The sequence below is a fragment of the Gallinula chloropus genome (genome assembly GCF_964237585.1).
Source record: "Gallinula chloropus genome assembly, chromosome: 2".
Taxonomy (NCBI): domain Eukaryota; kingdom Metazoa; phylum Chordata; class Aves; order Gruiformes; family Rallidae; genus Gallinula; species Gallinula chloropus.
This window is the reverse complement of record NC_140086.1, coordinates 142,795,298-142,820,232: the sequence shown is the minus strand read 5'-3', so window position 1 is coordinate 142,820,232 and position 24,935 is coordinate 142,795,298. Positions and strand designations below refer to the sequence as shown.

The window sequence follows — 24,935 nt, the reverse complement described above, 5'->3', positions numbered from 1 at the left end:
CTGGGCACCTGGTACTACTTCATCCTGTCTTCATTTTCTATCTGTCCCATGCCTCCTTTCTCTTCATATGCAAACATTTCTTCTTCGTTTCCTAGCATAGTCCACCTTAATTTCATTTTGGTTTATAGGTAGCTTAAGGGATACAATTGTGATTGCTTGGATTTCAATTTTCCCCCGAAGTTCTACTGCTAAGACTAACAATAAACATCAAAGCCATTTTATAAGACCATTAGCATTTCAAGGAACTTAGTTCCATTTTGTCTCAAACCTTGTCACACCTTTGTTTTAATGATTTTCTGCAGGTGTCCTCAGATTGTTCCCATCTTAGAGTGGAAGCAAGTGCAATTTTATCAGAAAACAAAGCTTGAAAGAGAAGTAATCAGGTACTGAGAAAGGCAGTACCTTTTTTTTTTTTTTTAAGTTAGATTCTTTTAGGGTAGTATGACAAAATCATAAAACTAGTAATAATTCCTCAATTCTTGTACAATGACATTAAACTTTCAAGATTTTACTAAATATTTCGTCTGTCACTTCTTCAAAATGACAAGCCTGCAGGACAAGGATCAACATGAATATTCCCTACTGTCAAAGAGTGTCTTATACTTTTTTTAGACATACGAGAGAGATGATTAGTGTCAGTCAGGTGTCATCCCTACCTTTATGTAGTGGGAGGTTCACTGGGATATAACTGTACTTCTTTCTTTGTGACATTTATTTTACAGCCTATTTACATTCTATTAGAATATTCTTTTCAATTGGATTGTAGCATTTGGGCTCATAGAAATATAGAATAGATCCTCAGGAATATTAGTTGAACTGGACAGGCTCAGGGGAATCAAAACACTAAGGCTGAAAAAATAGTAACCTCTTTGTACAGTCAAAGCTCAATTTTTAAGCTTCACTAAATTGATCCTGAGCAAAGAGACATCTTTAAAAGGAATGGTTAAGTCCTGTCTCTGTAATATCTTGTCAAAAAAATACAAGCAAACACATGAAATTTGCAACAGGCTATTCAGTGGCATTTTTTCTCTTCCACAATTTTTTGTTTGTTTTCAATGAAACTCCCTCAGATATCCTTCCATTTCTACCCATTGCAGCGACATTATACAATTGATTTCTGGTTTATAGTTTCAGTAGTTGTGATAACCTCTACTTCCTATTTCCACTTCTTGGATTTTTTTCTAGATGCCACAAACAGTGCAGAAGTTCTGTCCGGTTTTTGCATGGATTTGTTCCCTACAGCCAATAAGCACAAAGCTAATTTTCAGATTATAGATCTTTTTGTTTGAACTAGGGAAATGTTGCAACAGTTAAAAGTAAATACAAACACCAAGTGACAAGAAAACTGAAAATAAGAGAAGTCCAAGAGATTTGTGGATTTCCCTAGTCCTCCTACAGCAGAAGTTGCTTGACTATGTCTGTAAAGTGATATTTTAAGATCAGGCCTAGGAAGTTTCTATAGCAATGGCATTTTATATGTGCCACTGTAAAGTTTGTAGTCATTAGATTGGCATACTCAGAAAATATGAACTACATAATATGCTCCAAGGTATTTTAGTATCATTTACCACAATGTGCTTTTTTCTGTCTTGCTACATGATCTCCTGTAACCTTTCTTCCTCATATGACCACATCTATTCTGGATATTATTTTAAGACAATTCTGATTCTTCAGCTACACACAATAAAATTCTCTTTTCACACTGAAAAAAATTCTTTGGTCTTTCTAAGAGATGTGGTCTCTTCACAATGGTCTCACTACATCACTATTGTCAAGAGACTCAAATCTTACCTGAAGGAAAACTTCAGTTTGTGCAAAAATTTTGCTGTGACTTGGAAGGAGGAGACTGTAATTTGTATAAAATTCCAGATGTACTGTTTTAAACAGACTATACTTCTGACTAGGGCTAGTGAGTCAGAGGAGGAGGATTTTTCATTAGTTGCTAATTCCTTTCCATAGCCCACATACGCCTAAAACAGCTAGGCTAGATAAAAGGGAGAAGTCTCATTCTTTTATCAACACTTGAAGACCACAGCTGGCATATAAAGTGTTAAAGGGATGAAAATTCACCTAAATCATTTTGTGATTCCTAATAAGTGTTTTGATAACATACTCCCTCATAACTCCTATTGAACACAATTCTGAACTGAATCACACTGTCTGAATGCTCAGAATAATGTTGTGCACAGCAGAAGCCCTCAAATCTAATGAGTATTTCCATGTCATAAATAATAAGCCTTCTGTTTGCTGATCAGTGAAATTAATTAGATGGTTCTTGTATCAAAATAATACTTCTTCTAGATTGCCTAGGAAATTCTTATTTGTATAACTTTTTCTCCCATAAAGATTGGACTTAATTAAACTAGAAAACAGTAAGACAAAATGTTTTACTATTCCATGGAAGGAGTGGAAGGCAGCAGTGAGCAGCTGAGGGGATGACCAAATAACATCTAAGTATATGCTACAGATTTTCATTGGATAAATGGCAGAGTAGCTTTATCATGCCAATACTTAAGGGAAAAAGTAGTATTTTAGCTGCCTAAATGAGATAATATAGATGTACAGAAAACAATTCTAAGCAATTTTTTTTTAAAAACTGAAAGATGCCTCACATTTGTGCCTTCATTTATCAATTCAGTCAAATACTGATAGAGTGCCCGGTCCATTCCACGGTAATTGCAAATTAATTGTAGAACAAATTAATGTTCTACAATGAGCACTACTGCTATATCCTTGCTTCCTGAAGTTTTGCTGGTGTAGCATCCATTTAGTTCAGTTTGTGTTAGTGTTTGACAAAAAGAAGATACTTTTCTCAGCAGCAGCTGAAGACCAAGATGTCAAAGAAGATAAAAGAAAAAAGGAAAAAAGAAAGATCTTCCACCTTGTCTGAGGTTAAATGGAACTCATAGTAGTGTCTAGTGAGGTCTTTTCAAATGGAGTTGTTGATTGGGAAAAATAAAGTCTTGGGATTTCAGATCTGATCAATGCTATATGCTTTCTAAAAGATATTAGCAGGCACCAGGTTACATGTTTCATTATTTGTTTTTCTTTTTAAAAAAAGATATGTAATTCAATTTCTAAATTTACCTATTTTGAAGAAGAGATAAGGAAAACTAATAAAAATGGTCAAAGCTCAAGCCTACACCTCTATCTTTTAGACAAATGTTTTCATAAAAATATGTATCTGTTTCACAGATGCTATATAAAAGGCCTGATTTTGATGTCTGTTGCTTCAGTAAAATCATTCAACAGCAGCTCTATGATCCTTAAAAGAATTCTGCCCTGAGACACACTTGAATGACAACTTTCTCTGTTGAATATCTTCCCTGAAAAGTGTTAGAAAAGAGAAAAGATCTGCAAAGATGCCAGAGATGCTTCAAAGGCCGATATGCTAAAAAGGAGCAGTATAACCACCATCACTCTGAAATTATGAGCCCACAAATCAATAGAATAAATCACTCCCAGAGATCTCTGATTTGGAGAACAGTGTAGAGAAAACTGAAAGTGCATTTTTCATCTATGTCACATTGTACAATATGTTGCCAGGCTGGGATAGAAAATAGGATAGTGTATTAGCTCTGAGAGGCAGGGCTTGTGATTCCATGTGTAATGTTACAGGATACTGTTGTATTGCTTCAACGACTCAGTATGCACAGTGCCAGCCTGGTCAGCTTTCTGAGCAACCAGGTACTGCCCGGTCTGACAGAGATATACCATGTCATATTAATCCCTTGCTACCCATTGTCCTCCTCTCCTGAGTGAGAAAAAAAGTCAAGTTCTCAAATAATTTAAACAAAAAAATGCTGAATATTTCACATATGAATGATTTCTCTAGAAATACAATGATTTTAAACTACAAATCCTCTAATAAAAGTCTTGCCTTCACAAGCAATATTCCAAAATAAAAGGGTGATACGTTAACCCTCCTAAATACTGTATTTCCTTCAAAGCATGTCCAAATGCATTATTCCAGCTCACCAACTCTTTGGAACAAATGCTTACATCTGGTTGTAGTATAAGAATACAATGAATCATATGCATCCAATAATTCATAGTTCAGAAGATTGAAATAACTTCCTAATGCTCCCATCTGAGACAATAAAATGCTCTGAATCTGCCCTTATCTACGTTTGTGTGTATTTGCTTGTCCCTTCTAGGTAAGCTGGTTTTGAGAAATAATCTTCCACTGAAAACTGACTTATTACTATCTAATCGTTGCCTCTTGGAGATACACTTATGTCATGAGGTCAAAATCAGACTTTGTTTGGAACAATGCCTAAAAAGGCGGAAAGTGCTGTTTCAAATTCTGCATCCAATTCAGGAAATAGAAATACAAAGGTATCTTGCTCTGGGAAGAAAAGCTGCCATAAAAGTTAATCTTCCTTTCTTTCAGTAATACTGCATTTCACAGAATCCCTGCTGATGTTCTTTAAAGCTCCTGAGACTAAGTTACCAGCCCCTTACACTCACTCACTCACTCACTCACTCACTCACTCACTCACTCACTCACTCACTCACTCAGATCAGACGTTTCATGGGCTGAAATACAACTTTTAATAACAGTTCATGGGTCAATAATGGGAGGAAAGAGTTTAAAACTGTGTCCCTTTGAGAGCTGTGGGTACTATTTAAATAAAGGCCATTCATTACCCATGTACTGCTATGTCCAAATAAATTCTCTTGAAAGTGCATTTTGCTGGACTTAATAAAGGAAAAGTATTTGAAATAAACAAAATACAAGTGTTCAAAGGAAACAAAAAAGGGTAAATGCAAGCTATTGAACATATAGCTAGATATGCTTATATATTTATCTCACACATACAAATACTAGAAAACTGCACTTCTGCATTAGATTTAAAGAAATTGTCTAAAAAATGCTGAAATCTACACTTTTTCTGCATTGTTTGGAGCACGCTTGGAAGTTCAGCAGCCTCTTAAGTAAAACATTAAAGCAAATCTTAGAAAGTTTCTTCCTCTAGCTGTGTGGAGGTCAGATAGTTTGAGGCTAACTGAACCCAATGAAACTGTAACTTCTGTAACTGTAACTTCTACATTAATGTGAGGAGTTGATCATTTTTCATATAGCCAGTGAGAAGAATCAGTGCAGCAATACACAGTCTATTTTAAGCTGTGAAATAGATTAAGTTGTTTCCTCAGACTTTATTCTTAAGTGACTCCCCATACAAGTAGAGTCAATGCTATTGATTTGTGAAAATTTAATTTTAAACTACTCAATTCTAGAAATACAAATGTCCAGAAGATATCAGCTGGCATCTGCAGCATCTCTGCTGCAAGTTTTTCTGTCAACAGATCAGAACAGTAGGCTGCTCCACTAAAAATTACCAGGGAATTACAAAAGCCACCATGAGTCACCTATACCTGATCTGTGGCAGATGCTAAGCTACATATTTCTATAGTGCCATCCCTCTCCTCACTACCTTAAGCTAGCTAAAAAGCATAATATTAAGGGAAAAACATGATAGCTTCCAGCTTGTGCTGAGAAGCTGCAGCAAGCAGGTGACAGGGTCAGTGTTGCACCAGCTTTGAGCAGCTGGAGGATTCTGGCTGATGGCTCCAGCTGCCTGTTGCCATGGCCAGGTTAGTCTGTTGCTGTGGCAGTGTCAATGAGCCCTTGAAACACTTGCTAAGACCTGGCCAGGACTTCTTGTCCTCCTGAATATCATTATGTCTTTGCTCATTTGTAACTGGATGGAATTAATTCACTGTGACAAATGCCTGGACTTAAGGAGATCCCGTGTATATTGGCCTTGTCAGCAGAGATAGTCACTAATGGCAAGTTTCACCTTCCTTATTGCATCTGCATATTTCTTTTTAGAAGCTGGTTTCAAATCCACAAAAGAGGCCCACCCTAATTGTATTAAACCCTTATCCTTTTAAATAACAATATCTATATGCAGGGCAATTAACATTGATCCGTCAAAAATTATCATCATTTGATTGTTTTTCCTTTCTCATTGTGATCTCGACAACGTGCTTCTTTTTTATGAAAATTTACATTTGGATCAGCAGAAAAATAAAATATATCATTCCTTTCACCTAATAATTCTTGCTTGAGTCTTTAGAAGGTTTAAAAGTAACACTCTGACTCATAACCAGTGTTGAAGGGAACTTTGAAGGAACCCCACCACCACCGCTAAAGCAGGCATAGTGAGAGAATATGCAGCACTTCAGTTTAAGAGTATCTTCTACTATGGATTATATTCTCTTACAACTGTGACAGAAATGATTAGATGCGTCTCAAAATCTCACTGCAGCAGCAAAATTGGATTAGTTATATCTAGATCTCTTCTGGTGATATTCTGTTTGCTTGGTGAGCTTTTGCAATGCTATATAAACATATCGTCATTTCAACTTGGATGGCATTTGCATGTTTAGTGGGTTAAGTTGAAGAATACTGTATTTTTGAAACTGGTTCAATGGCCAGTGATTTTGACTGGATTATTATTCCATATACAGGGAGGTTTATACAATAAATATATAGTACAATTTGAGGAGAAAACCCCCAAAACATTAACTGCTGAGAAATTCCCTTAGAAAATGAATTTGCTTTCTCTAACTGCAAACCTTAACATAAAATTTCACACTTCACTATAGCATCCCTTTAAAGATCCTACAGTTTTATTGGTTATATCATAATCTGTTTTATCAGTATGATAGGTAATATTCTTAAGCTTCCTGAACGTGGACAAACAATGCAAATACTAAGAGAAGATACCAATACATATCATGAACCATGATTTTTAAAAAATAATAACTCTCTTCTCTTGATTACCAGTTTTCTTCCACTGTGATATTCAAGAGGACGAGAAACGCCTTTCCCATTCTGCCTCCATATGATATTTCCTCATGGTACTGTTCATTATTGTGCTATTGGTGTGTACAGCATTCACTCACAGTTCAACTCTTAATAGACATGATGACTTTAGCTGGGGACATTTTGCTAAGCTGTCAAACTTGAAATAGCATGTTCCTTCCCAGGTTATCTCTTCTTCCTTGAATTTTTCAACTAATCACGTTCTACTGACCTGCTCTCACTGACAGTAACTTTTAATCAAAAGATTCTCAAACTGAATGGAAATATATTGGTATTGCAGTTTGAGCTAGCAGGAGAAGCTACAGTATGACTTCTCATGACTATGTGTTGTTTAATTAGATTTTTATTCATACAGATACCGCTAAATAGAAACTCTAATTATAATATTGAATTATGAATCCTTATAAGATACATAATGGGTAAACTAGGCTGATCTGCAAAACAATCATAGGTACAATAATGAGAATAATTTTTGCTATCTCCATGTAGAATTCTTGCCTTCATTAAAAACCTTGAATAAGAATAATAGTTTGTTACTCAAATATATTTTATTTATACTGCCTTTTAAAATTGCTTTTATCTCCCTGGAGATAAGGATTTAAAATAACACTAAAAAAATGTCTGAAAGCTTTATTAGGACAATAAAATTAGGTGAAAATAAGAAGAGGATGATATCTCAATATAATAATAAAGGAAAGTAAAAACATAAAAAATATTCCCAAAACTTAGAGAAAGGAAATATCACAGACTGTGATCTAGAAAATTCCATAGAAGTCATAAGTTTGAAAATTCATTTCAAGCAAATATTAGAAAGAACAGTAGGAAAAATTCTCTACAGGATCTTACAAATGGGGAAAACTGATAAATTTCTTCTCAGGACAATTTTGTTTTAAAAATAATGAAATAAGTAATTATATCTCTGTCCATCCTGATAGTGGAAAAAATAATTACAAAATTTTAACTGCTGGACTTGAACCCTTCAGAGAAAATATCCCAACAGAGAATAGAATTATCTTTATAATTCAGTTTAGATAGTTTGGTTTGTTTGATTTTCTCTTGGTTTACTTGTTTTGTCTGCTGAATTAGTGTGTGTATTACTAATTTCACTGCATGTAATAAAATGAGTTTTTAAGGCCCCTCTCCATACTGCAACTTTCTTAGTGTGATAATTGCTGTTCACAATCAAAAGTGATGACTGAAGTACAAACTACTCACAGATACCTAATGCAGTTGCTATTTGCGTTCCACCAAGTTAGTTTGCAAATTATTTTACAATTGGCATTAAGGAATCCCAAAATGCTTTTAATTACAATATTTGGGTGCTACAAGGTACAACTTTGAGTAATGTGATGAGAACACAATGATAGAATAGTTCATAATAGAATAGACCTTTAAAGGTCTTCTGTGGACTTTGTATTGAGGGACATGGTTTAGTGGGAGCTAGTAGTAATAGGTGAATGGTTGGACTGGATGATCTTTTAGGTCTTTTCCAACCTTGATAATTCTGTGATTTCTGTGATTTCTGTGATTTCTGTGATTTCTGATTTCTGTATTAAAATAAATGTTTATTTTTGCACCTTATTCATTGTAAGTAATGAAAGTTATTTTTTTATTTAATTTTTTAATACAATGCCAAAGAAAAGTAATTCTCAAACAACAAATTTCTTTTCAATCCACTTCCCTCCCTTATGGATTTGAGCTTTTCTAGAAAAAAATAAACTGCATAAATATATCTCATTGTCTACATAAATACTTAAAGAGTGTTCTATTGTTATTATAGAAGTTTGGACTAATCCATGAAAAAATCTCCTGCTGGCTGTCAAAGGGCTCACTACTTTTATGTTTCAAACAGACTTAGTCTGAGTTGTGTCTTTAGATGCTGAAGACTACTGAGGTGCCTTTGAATTATTCTTATAATACCCAGAATATTTGAGAAGCAATTTTTAGCAATTTCTTTTCAAGGATGAAATATCATTAAAAGTTAAGGTAGTCAACATATGTGTTGGAAATAAAGCAGAAATTTTAATGCAGTTCACCAAAATAATTTCTATTCTAAGATTTTGTTGGCAAAATTGAAGAAGGAGAAGGTAACAGACATATGGCAAATAAATTGCACCATGATTTATATTTTAATAGCCAGAAGTTCCTGCACAGGTCCAAGCACAAATACACAAACTCAGCTGCAAAGGTTTCTTCAACACTTAAAAGGGGTATATGTGGTCATTGTGTTGAAACAGTATTAAAATGCCCAATGGCATTAAAATGCCCAACAGGCACAGGAAGGTGGAATATATGCTTTTGCTACACTGATAATTTACTTCTATATTTTAGTCAGAATTATAATTATAAAAGAAATATATCATATTACAATTTAAACCTTGTGTTTACAAGCATTTATGCATTTTCTTTTTAATGAACAAAATTTTGAAGGAATGTATCAGTATTCACTTGAAAGTGAATAACTTTAAAGAGTTTTTTCTTTTTACATAATTTTTTTCATGCCACATGTAGTGAAGGAAACACCATTTCTAAGGAAATTTGATGACATAAACTGTACCTGTCTATATAAAAAGACAAACAATTCAATGCAGTTGTGTTTTTGCATTTTATTTCCACTTTATGCAGATTGAGAATTCATTTTTTTGGTGGATGTCATCCTATCAGAACAATAGGGTTGCATACTGATAACAGCAGCATTGGAAGCAAAATATGATAATATATTTCATAAGGAGATTATAAAAGAAAAATGTATGATATGTGAAGAGGGACAATAGTAGGAGGTTTTAAAGAGATTTTCTGTGGCTTTTTAGAGAAACTTCTTTTGGAAGAAAAATGGTAAAAGCATTTTTAAGAGAACAATAATAATAAAACCCAGTGCTGATCTAGGAGGTGCATAGGAACTATTTCAGACTACAAGCCAAGCAACAGTACATCAGAGTGCTGAAGCTTTTTGCTGGAGCACATATACCTTTACAGGTATCAGATCTGAAAAAAAAAATAATAATTTTAATTACCTTAATTAGAACCTGGATACGTCCCATGGCTTTTGATGACTTGAAGTACCAGAAGCTCATCACACAAGACCTACTTGATCCTTTCCATCTGGAACTCTTCACATGGGCTTTTTCATTTTTTAGGCCCATTGCAGTAGCCTCAAGGTATAAGAATTGCCCTGAAATTAAATGATACATTACCAAAAAATTGCTTGTACTTTCAAATTAGATTCCAAACCTCAGCAATACTCAAAAGAGTGAACCTCTGCTTAGGGTAAAAAATTACCAGACCACATTCATTGTGTATTTGTTATATCAGAAATAAACTGTGAACAGCTCATGGTTTGGATGGACCTGTGTAGAAGAGCAAGAACACTTCCATGTTTTCCAGCCACTGTGATTACCTGCCTTTGTCCAACATCACAAGTTATTATTTTGCAGAACATCATACAATGGCCACACTGTGATAAATTTCAGGAGGAAGTTTTTTGAAAGACAAAGTTCAAAACAGGAAGCCACAGTATACCCAGTATACAAAAACTTGCAAAATGTGCAAAAAACCCCTTCTTAATATTTATAAATCACTAGGTATCCCTAATGGTTCATATTACTTTTGGCTGTCAATACACTTCAATGTTTTACATTAACTCACATTTAAATTATTTGCAGAGGAAATTGCAAAAATAGATGCCTACAGTTGATATTATCCCAATCTGATATGTTCCTTGAGTTTTCTATTTCTATTTTTACTCCTATTTATAATAAATTCTGCAAGTTTTCAAATTCAGGTTTTTAATTTGTACAAAAACAAATGAATAGTTCATATAAACATGAAAGTAGTATAAATATCACACTGTCAAATTATATTTGCACATCTACTGAAGTCTGTATATGAATTAGAAAAAAATAATCCTTTTTTGGAATGCTCCATTGGATGGAGCAACATGGATTAATTCTAAATGTGATACTTCTCTGGCTAATTTACAACCATAGATGCTTGCCATAGTACTATCGGATGAGAATATTGTTTCTTCCCTGAGGTCAAGTGTAGAGCCTGCCTCATGATAATTAAAAAAATAAAAATAAAAATAGGAAATGTAAATGGAAAGTTATTTTTTCTACACCTGCTATTTTGTATATTTAAAAAAGCCACATACATAAACACTGTGAGATATCAAGAGCATGATATCATGGCATCAGTGTCTGCTAGGAGTACCTGGTTTAGCTGGATTGGGCTGCTGGGACTACTGAAGTTTGCTAACACCTGTTTAAATTTAGGGAAATTACTCTGGAGGAAAACCAAGAAAAAACTTTCACAGTGGTCTTTGGAAACAAAAGTTGATTGAGGTGAAAGATATGGGATGCTCCAAAAGGTGCTTTGATCTAAATGAGAGGACCAGCTCTCTGGGATAGTGGACTGATGGTGGCTATTCAAACTTGGCTAGGAGATAGGGCAGATCACTTTATTCCAACCAGAATGGCATCATTCTAGTCATAAGCAAATTTTCAACTTTTTAATGGTTAGAACTGAGGTGTCAACAGGGGAGTTAGTTTTGGAAGTGATGGAATTCCTGTGTCCTTTGTACAAGGACTGATCACCAAATACTGCAGTATTCTCTACCAGGTATTAGAAGATTTTAACAGCTGAGCTGAATTTTTTTTGGCTCATGATGAACACAATTTTTAAGTGCTACTGGTTCTAATAATATGGACAGATAGCACCTACAACTTAAACATCTGGCCCCATTAAAATTGTGAATTGTGAATATTTATTTGAGAGCATAATTTCAAGACTGTAGAGCAGTTCTGGAGCAAAAAATGGAGAATATGACTTCTTTGATCATTCATGACTACAAACCAACTTAACTTTTAGATTATGGAGTAAATTTCCAGGGTAGGGAATTAGACCGACATTCATTTTATTCGTATGAAGATACATAAACCTGTGTTCCAACAGAACTGGCTATTTAAAAAGCCACATTAAAGTCGGGGACACATTGGGCACTTTCCTTGTTCTGCCTGTTACTCTGAGATCAGTGAAATGCAGCCAGGTTGGACAGTGTGTAAATTTAAAAATATATGAACATACAATCCTTGTGATTATTTGTGCCTGTTTCACACACATTCATCTTGGCAAGCTTTCACTGGCCCCTGAGTTTCTACATACTCTTAAGTAAATGGTTTTATTGGATTTTGTCCTTTGGCAGTTCATGTAAACATTCAATAAGTACTAAATTCAAGTCCCATGACTTTATACAACTCTGCTGTGAGGCATTTGAATTTTAGATCCATTCTGAGCTCAGCTTCAGTAACATCTTTGCCTGACCTATGAGAACTTCAAAGGCAGAAGGTGAAGGCACAGAGCCTGTTGCAATATTTCTGTGCACTTTGGCCAAAACAAGCTGGAAACTGCACAGCTACTAACAAAGGAGATTTATTTATTTAAATTGATTTTTTTAAAATTACCTAAAATTAGTCACTACAGGTAACTTGAATATTTCAGATGAGTTTCTTAAATTCTAAATAGCTTTATTTCCATCTTTCTTTAGGGCACAATTTAGATATGATTAAACAGCCAATAAAAAAGGATTTTCCAAAGGTAGAAAGGCACTTACGCCTTTAATTCCCTTTAAACAATTCTCAGGAAGAGATTGAAATGTCACATTGCTCTTTACAGAAATTTATTTTTATTTTGCTTTAGATAACTTTTCCCAACTCATTAATTAACCACTATTAATGCCCAGCATACAAAATATGGTATACCAGTGTACATTTATTTTTTCTCCCAGGCAGAACAACTCAGCATGTTTCAACATGAGCTGAGGTCTCCTTGGAATTTAGCTCAGGCTCTGGAGGAGCAGAACTCAGTAGATCTCAAAGCTGAGCTAACTCAGCCTTGCAAGGGGCAGCCAGACCAAATAAATACCTGTCTCCTGATAAGTAACAAATTACACAGCTTGACTCATACAGCAATGCTTAAAGGAGAAACAACTGAGAATTTTTCCTAAATTAAAGTAATTTTACAAGAGTAATTAGTATTTTGATATTGTTACACTTTTAATGCATTAAAAATGCCACCCTCATTAGCTAAGTTGGAACCACCTCACTGCCTGTGAAGGGAAGTATGTGAAGCTCCATGAAGACAATTACATCTCACTTGTGAACTGACAACATACCAGTTTTATTTCCCAGCGTGTGATCAACAGGAGGTCTTAGGCTTTGAGACGAGCTGACCCCTAGCACCCAGTTAAAATTGTCTGCCAGGGAATTTTGCCAGCCACATCTGCCATTCTCAAAGGTGCAGGAAGTTCCGCATTCACTCTCGTCTGTATTGTCCCCGCAGTTGTCTTCAAAATCACAGCTTTGTTCTGGTCTGTAGCACTTGCCGTTCTGACATTGCCAATAGCCATGTGAGCAGGAGCCTGAAAAGACAAACGGGGTGTCCCGGTGAATCGCCTTGCCATGCACTCCAGCGAGGTTACTGGAAGGTTACATCTCTGGGAGTTTGATATTTAGGAGGAGGAGGGTGGTCCAGAGCAGTTGTATTAGAAGCCTTTTGTTTCTCTGAAGTGTCAATCCATTATCAGTTTATATCTTTTGTATTTTGTCAAGAGATTGCCTAAATAAATGGCTTTTTGCCTTGTAAAGCCTTTGAGGGCAAGTTCCAGCCAGGCATTCCTTCACTAACAAAGCTTTCTAGTCTGATTTAATTGCTGACATTCTCCTTTCATGTGGTGTAGGATTAAACCATTTCATTTTAGCTGCAGAGTTGAGCTTAGTTTAGCAGCCACAATTTGGAAGAAAAAGCTTTTATATTTTAACTACAGAAGTTCGCTTTTTAATGGATTTCTTTCTTTTTTTCTTCTGCAGGCAAGTTCAGTGGGGTGATGCTGTCCTTTTTGTGCAGTATTCCTGGTATTATTGAGGGATAATTCTGCTAGTGTATAGCCTAAAAATTATAGGACTCATTTAACAGGATCCATTGCCAAACTTCATGTTTGCATTTCAGATCAGTTTCTGCCAGGCGCTGGATAAAAGCAGCCCCTTTAGTACATTCTCTAATCAGAAAAGGGACACAAACATGAAATTCTGAAAAGGATCTTCCTTCCCTGTTTTCATTCTCCATTCTGCTCTGATAGAAATAAACACATGTTTAATTTATGTAAAAATAGGAGTATCACTGTATTTGGTCATCAAATAAAACTATAACCTGAATACGTATGACATCTGTACAAGTCTGGGAAGAATTTGAGTTAATTGATACTAAAAATCATATCTGCCCAGAGAAAGGAGGAAAAAGTCTCGAACAGAAAGAAGCAAGCCAGAATAAAAGTCTGCTAACCATTAGGAAGTCAAGAACATGAATCAAAGGTCTCCAGAGCTGGAGACAATGAAAATGGGTAGGATCTGACTAGAAGAGAAAGACCTGTTTGATGTTCATATTTACAAGTTTATGAAAGCATCAGTGTAATTTTTTTGTACATAGTCTCCAAAAACAGTACTGGCCAAAAGCATGGAGTAACTACATTGATGTGTCAGTCCGTGTCAACAACTTCTCCTCTCTAGCAACTGGCTTGAGAATTTTGATCATCTGTGTTGTTTCCTAAGGAGGGACAAAGATTTGTTAAAAGACTGCGGCCTAATTTAAATGGCATCTATTTTTAGCATCTAATTATTACAGCCCTACATTCCTTGTATGTGATTGCACTAGGAATTTAAGCAAGAAATTGTTTTGTCAGCAAACTAGGAATTCAAATGTCAGGATATAGTTCATGCTTGGAAATACATTTCCTTCCTGTTCATCAATAATTGAAATAACTATTGCATTTTGAGACCCCTTTGTAGCATTTCTTCCATTTTCAGGTTAAAAAAAAAAAAGTGGAGTTGAAAAGTTGAACTGTTAGAAAAACAAAAAAACCATCTTAAATTCTGGTATGAATGAATCTTTTGAAGCATGTGTAATGAATGATATTACATTGTCTTACTGAGTCTGTAATGTGACTTATTTCTGGATGTACTTCCATTGTAGATTTTCTCTTTAAATGACATATTTCTAAGGCTTTATAACTATTAACCACCCCACCAGCCAACAACCCTATAAGAAACTGTGGTTTTTGAGATTTCATCCTTTCTTCCCTACTGTTTCTCAGTCCTAAGAACCCAAACACTCTGTTATATAGATGCTTGTGGGTATAATACGGATATTTAATTGAGAGGAACTTCTCCTTAGCAAGGTTCAGCAAATTTATCCTCCAAGCAGTGTTTCTCAAAGATTATTAGCAGACAGACTTTTTGCCCTATGCGGTAACTGCATCAACACACTACCCTGCAATGGACCCAGAGGAACTGTTAGTGTCTTTCAGATCAATAATCTCCAAATTGAGGAGGATTTACACAACAGAGTAAAAGAGATGCACCAATCAATAGTCTCCTTGTTTCAAATACCCTGAGCAAAATCAACAGATGGAATATTTAGATTTTAAAATATGTAATTAGGAAAGGGATTAATTACTTTTGATTTAGAAATTCCTCCCTCCCTCCCTCCCTCCCTCCCTCCCTCCCTCCCTCCCTCCCTCCCTCCCTCCCTCCCTCCCTCCCTCCCTCCCTCCCTCCCTTCCTTCCTTCCTTCCTTCCTTCCTTCCTTCCTTCCTTCCTTCCTTCCTTCCTTCCTTCCTTCCTTCCTTCCTTCCTTCCTTCCTTCCTTCCTTCCTTCCTTCCTTCCTTCCTTCCTTCCTTCCTTCCTTCCTTCCTTCCTTCCTTCCTTCCTTCCTTCCTTCCTTCCTTCCTTCCTTCCTTCCTTCCTTCCTTCCTTCCTTCCTTCCTTCCACAAGGTGTTTGGACTCATATATGAGTATGCAATCATTCCATTTTCACTCAATATTGATGAAAAGAAATTGTATCTTATTTGCTTGGAACATCCATGAAAGATTTCAAAAGGAATTGTCTGATTAGACATGTTGAGTGATCAAATGGAGCTCAATTAATCTGATTTATGAGAGGCAAGCTTAAGAAATAGCTTGATCATGTTTTGTAATTACCTGTAAGAAGACAAACACTGAGAGCAGAAATCTCTAAGTAGGAAAAACCACCAACATTACATGTTAGAAAATTGAAGTTAGCAAAGTTCAAATTAAAATAAAATGATTGAGTAATTAACCATTCAACAGATAACCCAGGACTGTGATAAATTCTCCATCATTTAAGGGCTTTAAATAAAAACTGATTTTTTCCCCAAGAGATAAGCTTTAGTGTAACTAAAAAGTATTTGATAAATCCAGGAAAAATTGACATGAAAACCTGGCTAGTGTTATATAGGAGGTTAAAATACATACTAATACTAGTGCCTTTTGGTTTTAAAAATCAAAATGCAGTTGCAGAACTGAGTTCGCTTATACAACTACAAGAATTTATAACAGACAAACTGAAAGTTTATCCATGCCTATAGTATCTAGAAATTGGAGATGAAAATCTAACATTTCTTCATGAAATTCCAATATTCCTGAAGCTGGTTCTTTAAATATCTTTGCTTATTGGAAATATTCTGTGTGATAATTAAACAGATAAATATAAGAACTCCTAGAAAATTGCAAAAATATGATTGCATATAGGATTACACTACTTATGTCTCTAGCCAGAAGCACGTGACACAATTCTCATATTTTAAATATTTTTCTTTTCCAGCTCTTATTTCATGTCAGCGTTGCTTTAAAATCACCACCAAACTAAATCATGTCTTAGAACCACAGGAGCATATTGGTGAAAAGGATATTCCAGAAGTTGTGTAACTGATACTTCTTAAACATTTTCTATTTAATGATATCATCTATGTTTTCCAATGCAAAATTCAAACCAAATTTTCAGAAGATTCAGAATATCATATCGGTAGGCTTGAAAAGCAAGATCTGCTTTAAAATGTTTTCAGAACATTCTATTTACCTTCACATGGCTAGAACAAAACCTGTTCCTAAATCAGCTAGAGTTCCTGTACAACAATAATCTGGTATAGAGGCCAGAGTAGTTAATCAGCAGGCTGAGATCGACATCCCAGGGATAGAGGCTATCTAGGTAATTTAGATCTCAGAGTTTTTTGCTGCAACAATTACTCCATTATTATTCTTATTCTGAGTTGACATTACTGTATGACTGAATTGTACGTGTCCTTAAAAAAATTAAAAACCTAACAAGAACATCTTTCCCCTAATACCTCACCAGTATAAGCCAAGGACAGAGTAAAGTACTTTCATCACAGTTGATGATGCATAGTAATAATGACTTGTCAGCACAGGAATGTGAAAAATGTATCTCATTTCAAAAGCAAAGCTTTGGAAATTAGAAAATTTTTTAAATTTTGGAAGTTGAAGTGCTGGGGAAAATATAATTATAAAATACTATGCCTTATCAAATCCTTTTTTTGTAAATAAGGTTTTTTGTGGTTTTTGTAGGATGGAGTGCAAACGTTAGAATTTTTGTGTTTTTAAGCCTCTGAAGTATCTTGACATACTGATTTGCATTCAAAGCAACCCAAAGTTTAGAAAACAACACCCTGAGTCCATTTGCAAAATTGACTTTGAGAAGAAACTGTTAACCTTCTATGTTTACCCACGACTAAAGCTGATGAAGACTTCAACAATAAACAAAGCTTCCTCAGTTTATTTCTTATGTTGTCAATTTCCAAATACAAACACAAGAGAATTCCTTTTCAGTAATTAGATCCAGTAATATTCATCCTCAGAAGCATTAAATAGAAACATAAAGGTAGCCTGTCACTGTTCAACATTATAGTCTCTATCCATGACAAATCACAGAATTATATTCTTTGCTCCATTTGCTGGTAATTAATTATTTCTCATTAGAAAAGGATGGTCATTTATCACTCAATAAATTTTAAGACATACCCAGTCAATGACACCTGCAGTATGCCCTAACATTGTGCTTTTTTGTATTTAAGGTTAACAGAAATTCTGAAGGATAAGGGGAGCTAAAGGCAAGATGGGCACTTACTGCCCATTTATACTGAGTTTATTGGATAAGCAGTGCAGAGGGACTCAAAACACAATATTACAAAGAATAAAAGCTTCAGTCTCAACTGCCTAGGTGCATGTGAATAAAAAAAGCAAGGTTTGACTAGAGAAAGTCTTACTAGGCTTTTTTAAACTCTTCCACCATTACAGTACTGGTATACAAATACAGTCAGAGTCAAAATGATACATACTTTCCCATGTTGCTTGAGTAATTCTACACATATTTAATCTATAAAACATGCAAGCAGGTCAGTTTAAAAGGAGGATTTCAGTTAATCTCTTCAAATGGGAGATACTAATAGTGAATAAGAAGAAACCTAGACCTGGATTCATTAACAGATACTCCTTCTATTGCAATAGCATTAAGACAATTTATTCCTTGCCAGAAAATCAGAACAAGATAAAATACATAAGGATCATGCCATTGTTAATCAGATGGTTTAAGTCTCCAAGAAATGGACAGACAAGTAAAACTACGGTAACACAACACTAGATAAAGGCAACAGGGATATATCAATTCTTCCATACCATCTTCCCTTTCCAAAGCCTAGCTGAAATTTAGAACCTATCTTCTCAAGGGTGGACAAAGACAAAAAAGAATCCATATCTCGGTTATAAGCAAAAGGGTTTTTTGGAAACAATAGCACTCACCATATGCATCTACTGTAGTGAGAAATATTAAATACTAACCTGAATAGCTGATCTCATTCACCCGAGTTTGGTCTTAGTAAGGAAAATAAAAAAATTATCAAAATGTTGGCTTGCCATGCTCTGACTCAAAAACCCCCATAAACATATTTAGATTTAATTCATTGTCTGAACTCCTTAGCAAAAGAATGTTCCACAATCCTAAAAATATGCCAAACATGTTAAAAATATTTTTTTCCTTTTTCTTTCATTTGTGCTTTGTAGTGGTAGTATACATTTTTAGTTCACTCAGTCATGTATCTCCAGTTTTCTCTACCACAGAAGGCAGCCATACAACCCCTGTGCCATGTGAAAATATCTTGTTGCAGTGGATCTGGAAGGAAGATTGACTGGATCTCCAGGCTTGACTCTGAGTTATAGCATGCCCTTTAGAAGTACAATTCCACAGCTCACATAAAACACATCGTATAACTATACACTGAAACCTTGTCAGAGCAGCTAAATCTTGTAATGCTTTTATCAAAGCCTGGACTGATGCTTAGCTGATGACATCCCTACCTTAATGCCCAAAGTGATTTAGTAGTAACCTCCAGTTTAACAGTCCAATTACTACCTGATTGTTTGAAGGGTGGAAGAAGGATTTGGATTTCCTCATGTCTAGTGCAGAGTCTGGTCAGTGATTCCACTGCCAGCATTTCTGAAGGGAGAAAAATCTGCAGATTGAATTTAATACATAGCTTGAAGTAAAGCAGAAACCCATAAATAGAACAGTTTGAGCATGAGAAATCATAGAATCACAGAATGCTTTTGGTTGGAAGGGACCTCAAACATCAGCCAGTTCTGAAAACCCTGTCATGGGGTGCACAAATTCTGAATAGCTGAGGTACTTCAGAAGTGTTTTTCTATAAGGACACCAAAGGAGAGCTGGGTAGACAGTGAAAAATATGCATTTGATATGCTACAACTCAGGTCAAAGGAGAGATCTTCCTTTGGCTGCACTGGAATATGTCTTCCTTTCACATTCTTCACCACACGTCATGTTGGAAAATGCTTCCCTCACATCCCACTCAAAGCCTGACCACCCAGGTATCATTTACAGTCCCACCCCTGAGTCCTGGACCAGAGGGCAGGACACTCTCCTGTTCAGATCTACCTTAGGTGAGAGAAGGCAGTGGACATGGAGGTCCAGATCTTGAGGAATGCTGGTTCCGCAGCTGGAAGTATAAATCAAAATACTTCTAAAACTCCCTTCTCTGGCAAATAAAGGCATGAAAAAAGACACGGCTTAAGTAGTATAAGTACAATACAGTCACCGAGTGATTATATGTCCACAAGACCTCAGAATTCTCTTCAAAGAAGTGTGAGGTTTTTTTTAAGTTATGTCTTTTGAGCTCCAAGGAATGGTTTTAAATTGATATAAGACATCTGTTTCAAGGGGAAGATTTTCAGTTGGGGACCTCTACTGCTTATAAATGTCAGTCTATTCCGCTGAATCAGTATTAATGTTCAAAAATGCAGACATAAATTAGAAAGGAAAGTGCTCTGGAATATTCTCAGTTGTGTACAGATGGGAAGAATGAGTGAAAGAGCTGCAAGAATTACAGTGTGTGTAAAATTTCTAGAAACAATTTCAGCAGTATGCAGACCAGTATGCAAAATCTTCAGAAAAACTGGGGTAAGAGTCAGGCGTAGGAGAGAGAAAAAAAATCCCAAACTGATTAAATTTAATCTTATGACCCCTATGAACTTTCATTTCTCATTGCTTGAAGGAATAAGTTTCAGGATTACTCCATTTACCATACGATATTACAAAACTTTCTATCTATATTAGATGGAATGCTATCATAAGCTGAAGAGGACATGATGATTAAAAGATTTTATTGATGTCTTGAACAACCTTCCACACACCTTTGAGCTTCCACTGGGAAGGTCAACAGGCAAATGAAAAATACGTTATGCCTGATGGAAGAGAAAGTTACCAACAAACTCTTTAATCAGTCTCTCAAAGAAACATAGCTTCTTATATGGTGAGCTTTTCCCTTTCCTCTGTATTACAGTTAGGTTTGTTCTCAGAGTGAAAGAAAAAGATGAAAACTATACCTATAAAGTCAGCATAAATGGTCTGAAGTGAGATTCTGCAAGTAACAACAACTGCAGAAACCTGTGTGCTCTAATGTCACTTACACTGTTACTCTCTCTTAATACAATCAAGTAGTTCTGTTCCTTATTTATTGTTTATCCTTGTTTAACATTAGTCCAATATAGCACAATTGTTTATTTCCAAAACAGTAATAGCTTTAGCAACTGTACCTCAATTTGTTGGCGTTTAGCAGTGCTCTTTGAAGGAAGCAAATGGTAGAAAATGACTGACATTTCAAGCTTAGCAAGTGACCGAGCAAGGAAACAGCAGAAAATTTTATGGCTGGAAAGAGAGCCCTGATGAAATTGTTTTGTACCATTTCATAGGAACCTGGGCTTCAACAGGAATTGCTCAAATCACCAGGTCTAGTTCACTTTTATGAAAGGCAACAAACCTCAAGCAATTCCTCTGCTTTCAATATAATCAGTAACTTTCCTGGTTACTGTTATAGGAAGGCTATTTTTCGCTTTTCAGATAAGGAAGGCTTTTAGCATCTAGCCTAAATTTATTCATGGCCAGGTCAGGTACACTGATTTGTATGCAAGTTCCACCGTTCAGTTCTCCTCTGTGCAGAAAGGAAGGCAAGGAAACACAGCAGAAAGTACAAAGAGATCTGAAACCCAAAACCTCAAACCCCTCGTATTTACCTGGCCCAAACCTTCATGTGGAAGTCCAACAGAAGCTGAATATTTTCTTATACCAATATTCTGAAGCTTATTCACACAAGACTAGTCAACTTCAAAATACAGAAAAATTTTCTATCTATGGCTGTTACAAAATTATGAGAAAGACTTCTCCTGTGGCATTTCTGCTTTGTGACAAACTAGGTCTCACTAATTTGATGTTAGCCATCCAAATTTAAGATTTTTTTTTAATATCTAAAATACTTCTCTGAGTCCAAGTTCAAAAACCAGTAGATCATGTTTTGTATTAGAATACTGAATACTGCCTTGGCTAACAAAGCTCTCAAATTAGCAATTTTAGTACTTATAACCCTTATATATTCTCCACTAAGACGAAGATCTCTCAAAACTCTGAGCCTCTGTCCTGAGTTATTCTTCAGGAGAAAAGGAAAGAATCGTACTTTCCCTGGGTTATAAAAGCTCTACTACTTTAGGTTCATGACTGGAATAGCTTTTTGACCAATGTACAGCATCTACTTGGAAGTCATCCTCATGGTCATTTACATCTCCTAAAATTCACAACACAGAATCACCTAAGCATCTTTCATAGCAATTGATTTCAAACGGAGTAAGTTGTAGTATGTGTATTAAGCCATATCTGTCCCTGCCTGGGACAATGGAACAGCAATAGATGTAGAAAGGATCCTTTTCCTTGTATGAAGATGCAAAATTTTTGCTTAAAATCATCTTTATTGAGGATATGTTATTCAGGTGCAAAAAAGTTAAGAATAACAATAAGATTTCTCTCTTAGATAGTGAATCTTTATTTGCTGTGTCAGGTAATGGTTAATCCTGATCACTAGGCAAAGTAGCTTGCTATCTATCATGCTGATTAGGTTTCATATATACCACTAAAATATTTGTGTTTAAAAGTATGAATAAGAGAGAGAAGGCTTAAAAGCTTATGATCAGTATCATGCCTTGTTTTATCATTGTGGAATAATTCTAACTTGCAATTGATATTGTCACTTGAAAGTGGCCCAATGTAGCTGTTATGCATTATCTCAGTAGGAACACTTTGGAACAGACATTCTACTTGCACAGGGCCTTTTGGGTTTTTTGCAGAAGCTTTAAAAATGCAAAATATCAGAAGTGTTACTTCAGCCATGTTTCCCAAGTTTACAGTCTCAAATAGAATTAGAAGCGAATATTCACTTCAGAACTGTACAAACGATTACAAGCATATGTGGGGTAGAAGCAAATGTATGTAAAGTTCCTGATTTGGTGGTCAAGTTGTATTCTTTTAACCTCAAGAAATAGGTAGTTAATTTTTATTTGATGGTTGGCTATTAAATGGCCACAGTTCATTTCTGCTGATGAGTATCAAGTTTCTGGGTTTAGAAAATTAAAATAGAACCTTGCTAAATGGAAAACTTTTCACTAAAAATTAAGACACAATTATTCTAATTAATCATTTGCTTTGCATGACACATCTAAAACTGAAGAATATAACATTTTGAAGTTGGTTGGTTTTTATTTCACTGTTTTTCTGCTTCCCCTTAGTATAACATATTTTGTTATTTCCATTACAATCTTCAGTACTCATGAAAATAAAGCCTTAATATTTATAATAAAAAAAATTTAACAACTACCTAATTATATGATGTATAATAATATTAGTAGTGAGTGTGAAAATATTTTAGCTGAACAACCTCAAATTACCAGTGAGACTCGGAAATTCATCTTTCAATAATTTTTGTAGGTCTTTCTTCTATGATGATTTATCACATAGAATGTTTCAGCTTCCAGTTTTCCCAGTTCTCTATCTAGCTATTACACACTTAGCATGGAACTATCTAATTAGAACTCCAGAAAATTAAGATTATTCTTATGAAAAAAAATTGCACTGACATTCTGTGTCTCATTCACTGAAATTGGTACCAATTTTCTTCTGATGTAACACTTTACCTTGCCACATTATCCCCTAATTCATTACATTCAGTAGGTTGCTTTGGCTTTTGGAGAAAATAATTGCTCATGTCAGTTTTCATCATGCTAGTAAAAGAATTTTTATAATCACACCTTTAAATGCTTGTGTAGTCTCTATGTAGTTAAAAAAGTACTCCAGATGATACTCAACAAAATATGTGAGCACACATTCAATTAGTGAAAGATACAGAATTTTAAAAAACACACCACCAAAAAACAGTAGAATTCAAACAGTAGAATTATGGAAACTACTTCATCTATTTGGAATACTATTTATTACTTACAACCCCACATAATGGCAAATAGCTCCTGAAAATTCAGATGATAAAATATTATATCCTACACTATTGCAAAAGCAGTTGTTAGAAGGCAGACATATGGCCATTGTGCTAGCAGCAGACCTTGTAACAATTCAGCCTTATGGAATGACATTTACTTCAAATAGTAGTTTGGAACCTTTCGGCTAAACAAGGAATATTCTAGTCTTTGGCAAAAATGTAAATAATGCTTTAATATCCTCAAACTGAGCTGCAATAGCATCGAAGTAAAGATGTCATGTATAAAGCCTTATGCAGTTAATTAGTAAACACTCATTTCAAGATAAAAATTTTGTCTTGGGTGTCTGTAAGAAATAGCAGTGCTGGATAAAACACAGAATATTAAAGAAGATTTAGAATATATAGGAGGATTTAATGAAGACAAAAATCTAATTCTCTAAGCTGTATGTAAAAGGGAGACACCAATAAAGTCGCACAAAGTGGAAGGTTGCAGCCACTAAACATGACCAGAAGCAGACTTCAAAAGAAGAGGACATCATCCACTGCTATCCCACAACAACTGCTTAGCCTAAAATGACTGTGTGTCACATGCCACTAAAGCTGGTGCTACTGTACCGGTGCTATGAGAAACACTTTGTATCTTACAGCATACTGAGGCTGCCAATGAACTCTATTTCTTACTCAGGTGTCCAGGAATGCAGCACAAAAATATTAAGGGCTTTCCTCAAGAAAGGAGTGCTAATTAAAATAGAAAGCTTTGGTGTCTCCAGTCCACCAACATATTCTGTCTCCAGTGTAGTCAAAGAGGAGAATTACCTAGGGCTTTCCCCCTGCACTCCCGCCATGTTCGGTGAAGATCATGAAGCCTCAGTCAGTAACCTGCCATCATTTTTTCTTGAGGGCAACTCCTGTGATTATTGGTGACATGGTGACTCAATCTTTGCTTGTATTCTAGATAGTTGAAAGTTTCCAGAGGTAAAAATACCCCACCTTTTTTGAATATCCATTTCTTCAATACCTTGTCCCTGCACGAGGCACATGAGATTATTTCACTTTTGAGCTTAAAAATGAGTGTGGTCCTTCCACACTCAGGAATGATTTGTACACCTTGACAGTCAGCAGTCTTTTTACCACTTGCTTATTAACTTTGTTATCCTACCTCTAAATAGCAATCTAGGCACATCTTGTGATAGCCAAGTATCTTGGAAGGCATATGCTATTGAAAAGTTTTAGAAAAAAAAATCACAGAATGAAAATGCAGTGAAATGCTCAAAATCTTCCTTGATATAAATATTGCTTGAAATCTTCCTTCATATAAAACACAAAATATAAACTGAGCTTTCAAATAAGATTTACAACTAATGCAAAATAAAGTTTTTCTTTCTACAATATATACCGTATTGAAAAC

General features: G+C 35.3%; 1 protein-coding gene across 1 annotated transcript in view; it reads right to left on the bottom strand.

The window, feature by feature from the left end:
- The window catches only part of MALRD1 (MAM and LDL receptor class A domain containing 1), a gene marked incomplete at its 5' end in the record, with an annotated part of 247,426 nt that overhangs the window by 109,124 nt on the left and 113,367 nt on the right, over positions 1-24,935 (bottom strand). Inside the window, 2 exons of the mRNA XM_084260684.1 lie at positions 9,850-10,007; positions 13,005-13,250. Coding sequence (XP_084116810.1) covers positions 9,850-10,007; positions 13,005-13,250 — 404 coding nt within the window. The remainder of the gene's footprint in view (positions 1-9,849; positions 10,008-13,004; positions 13,251-24,935) is intronic.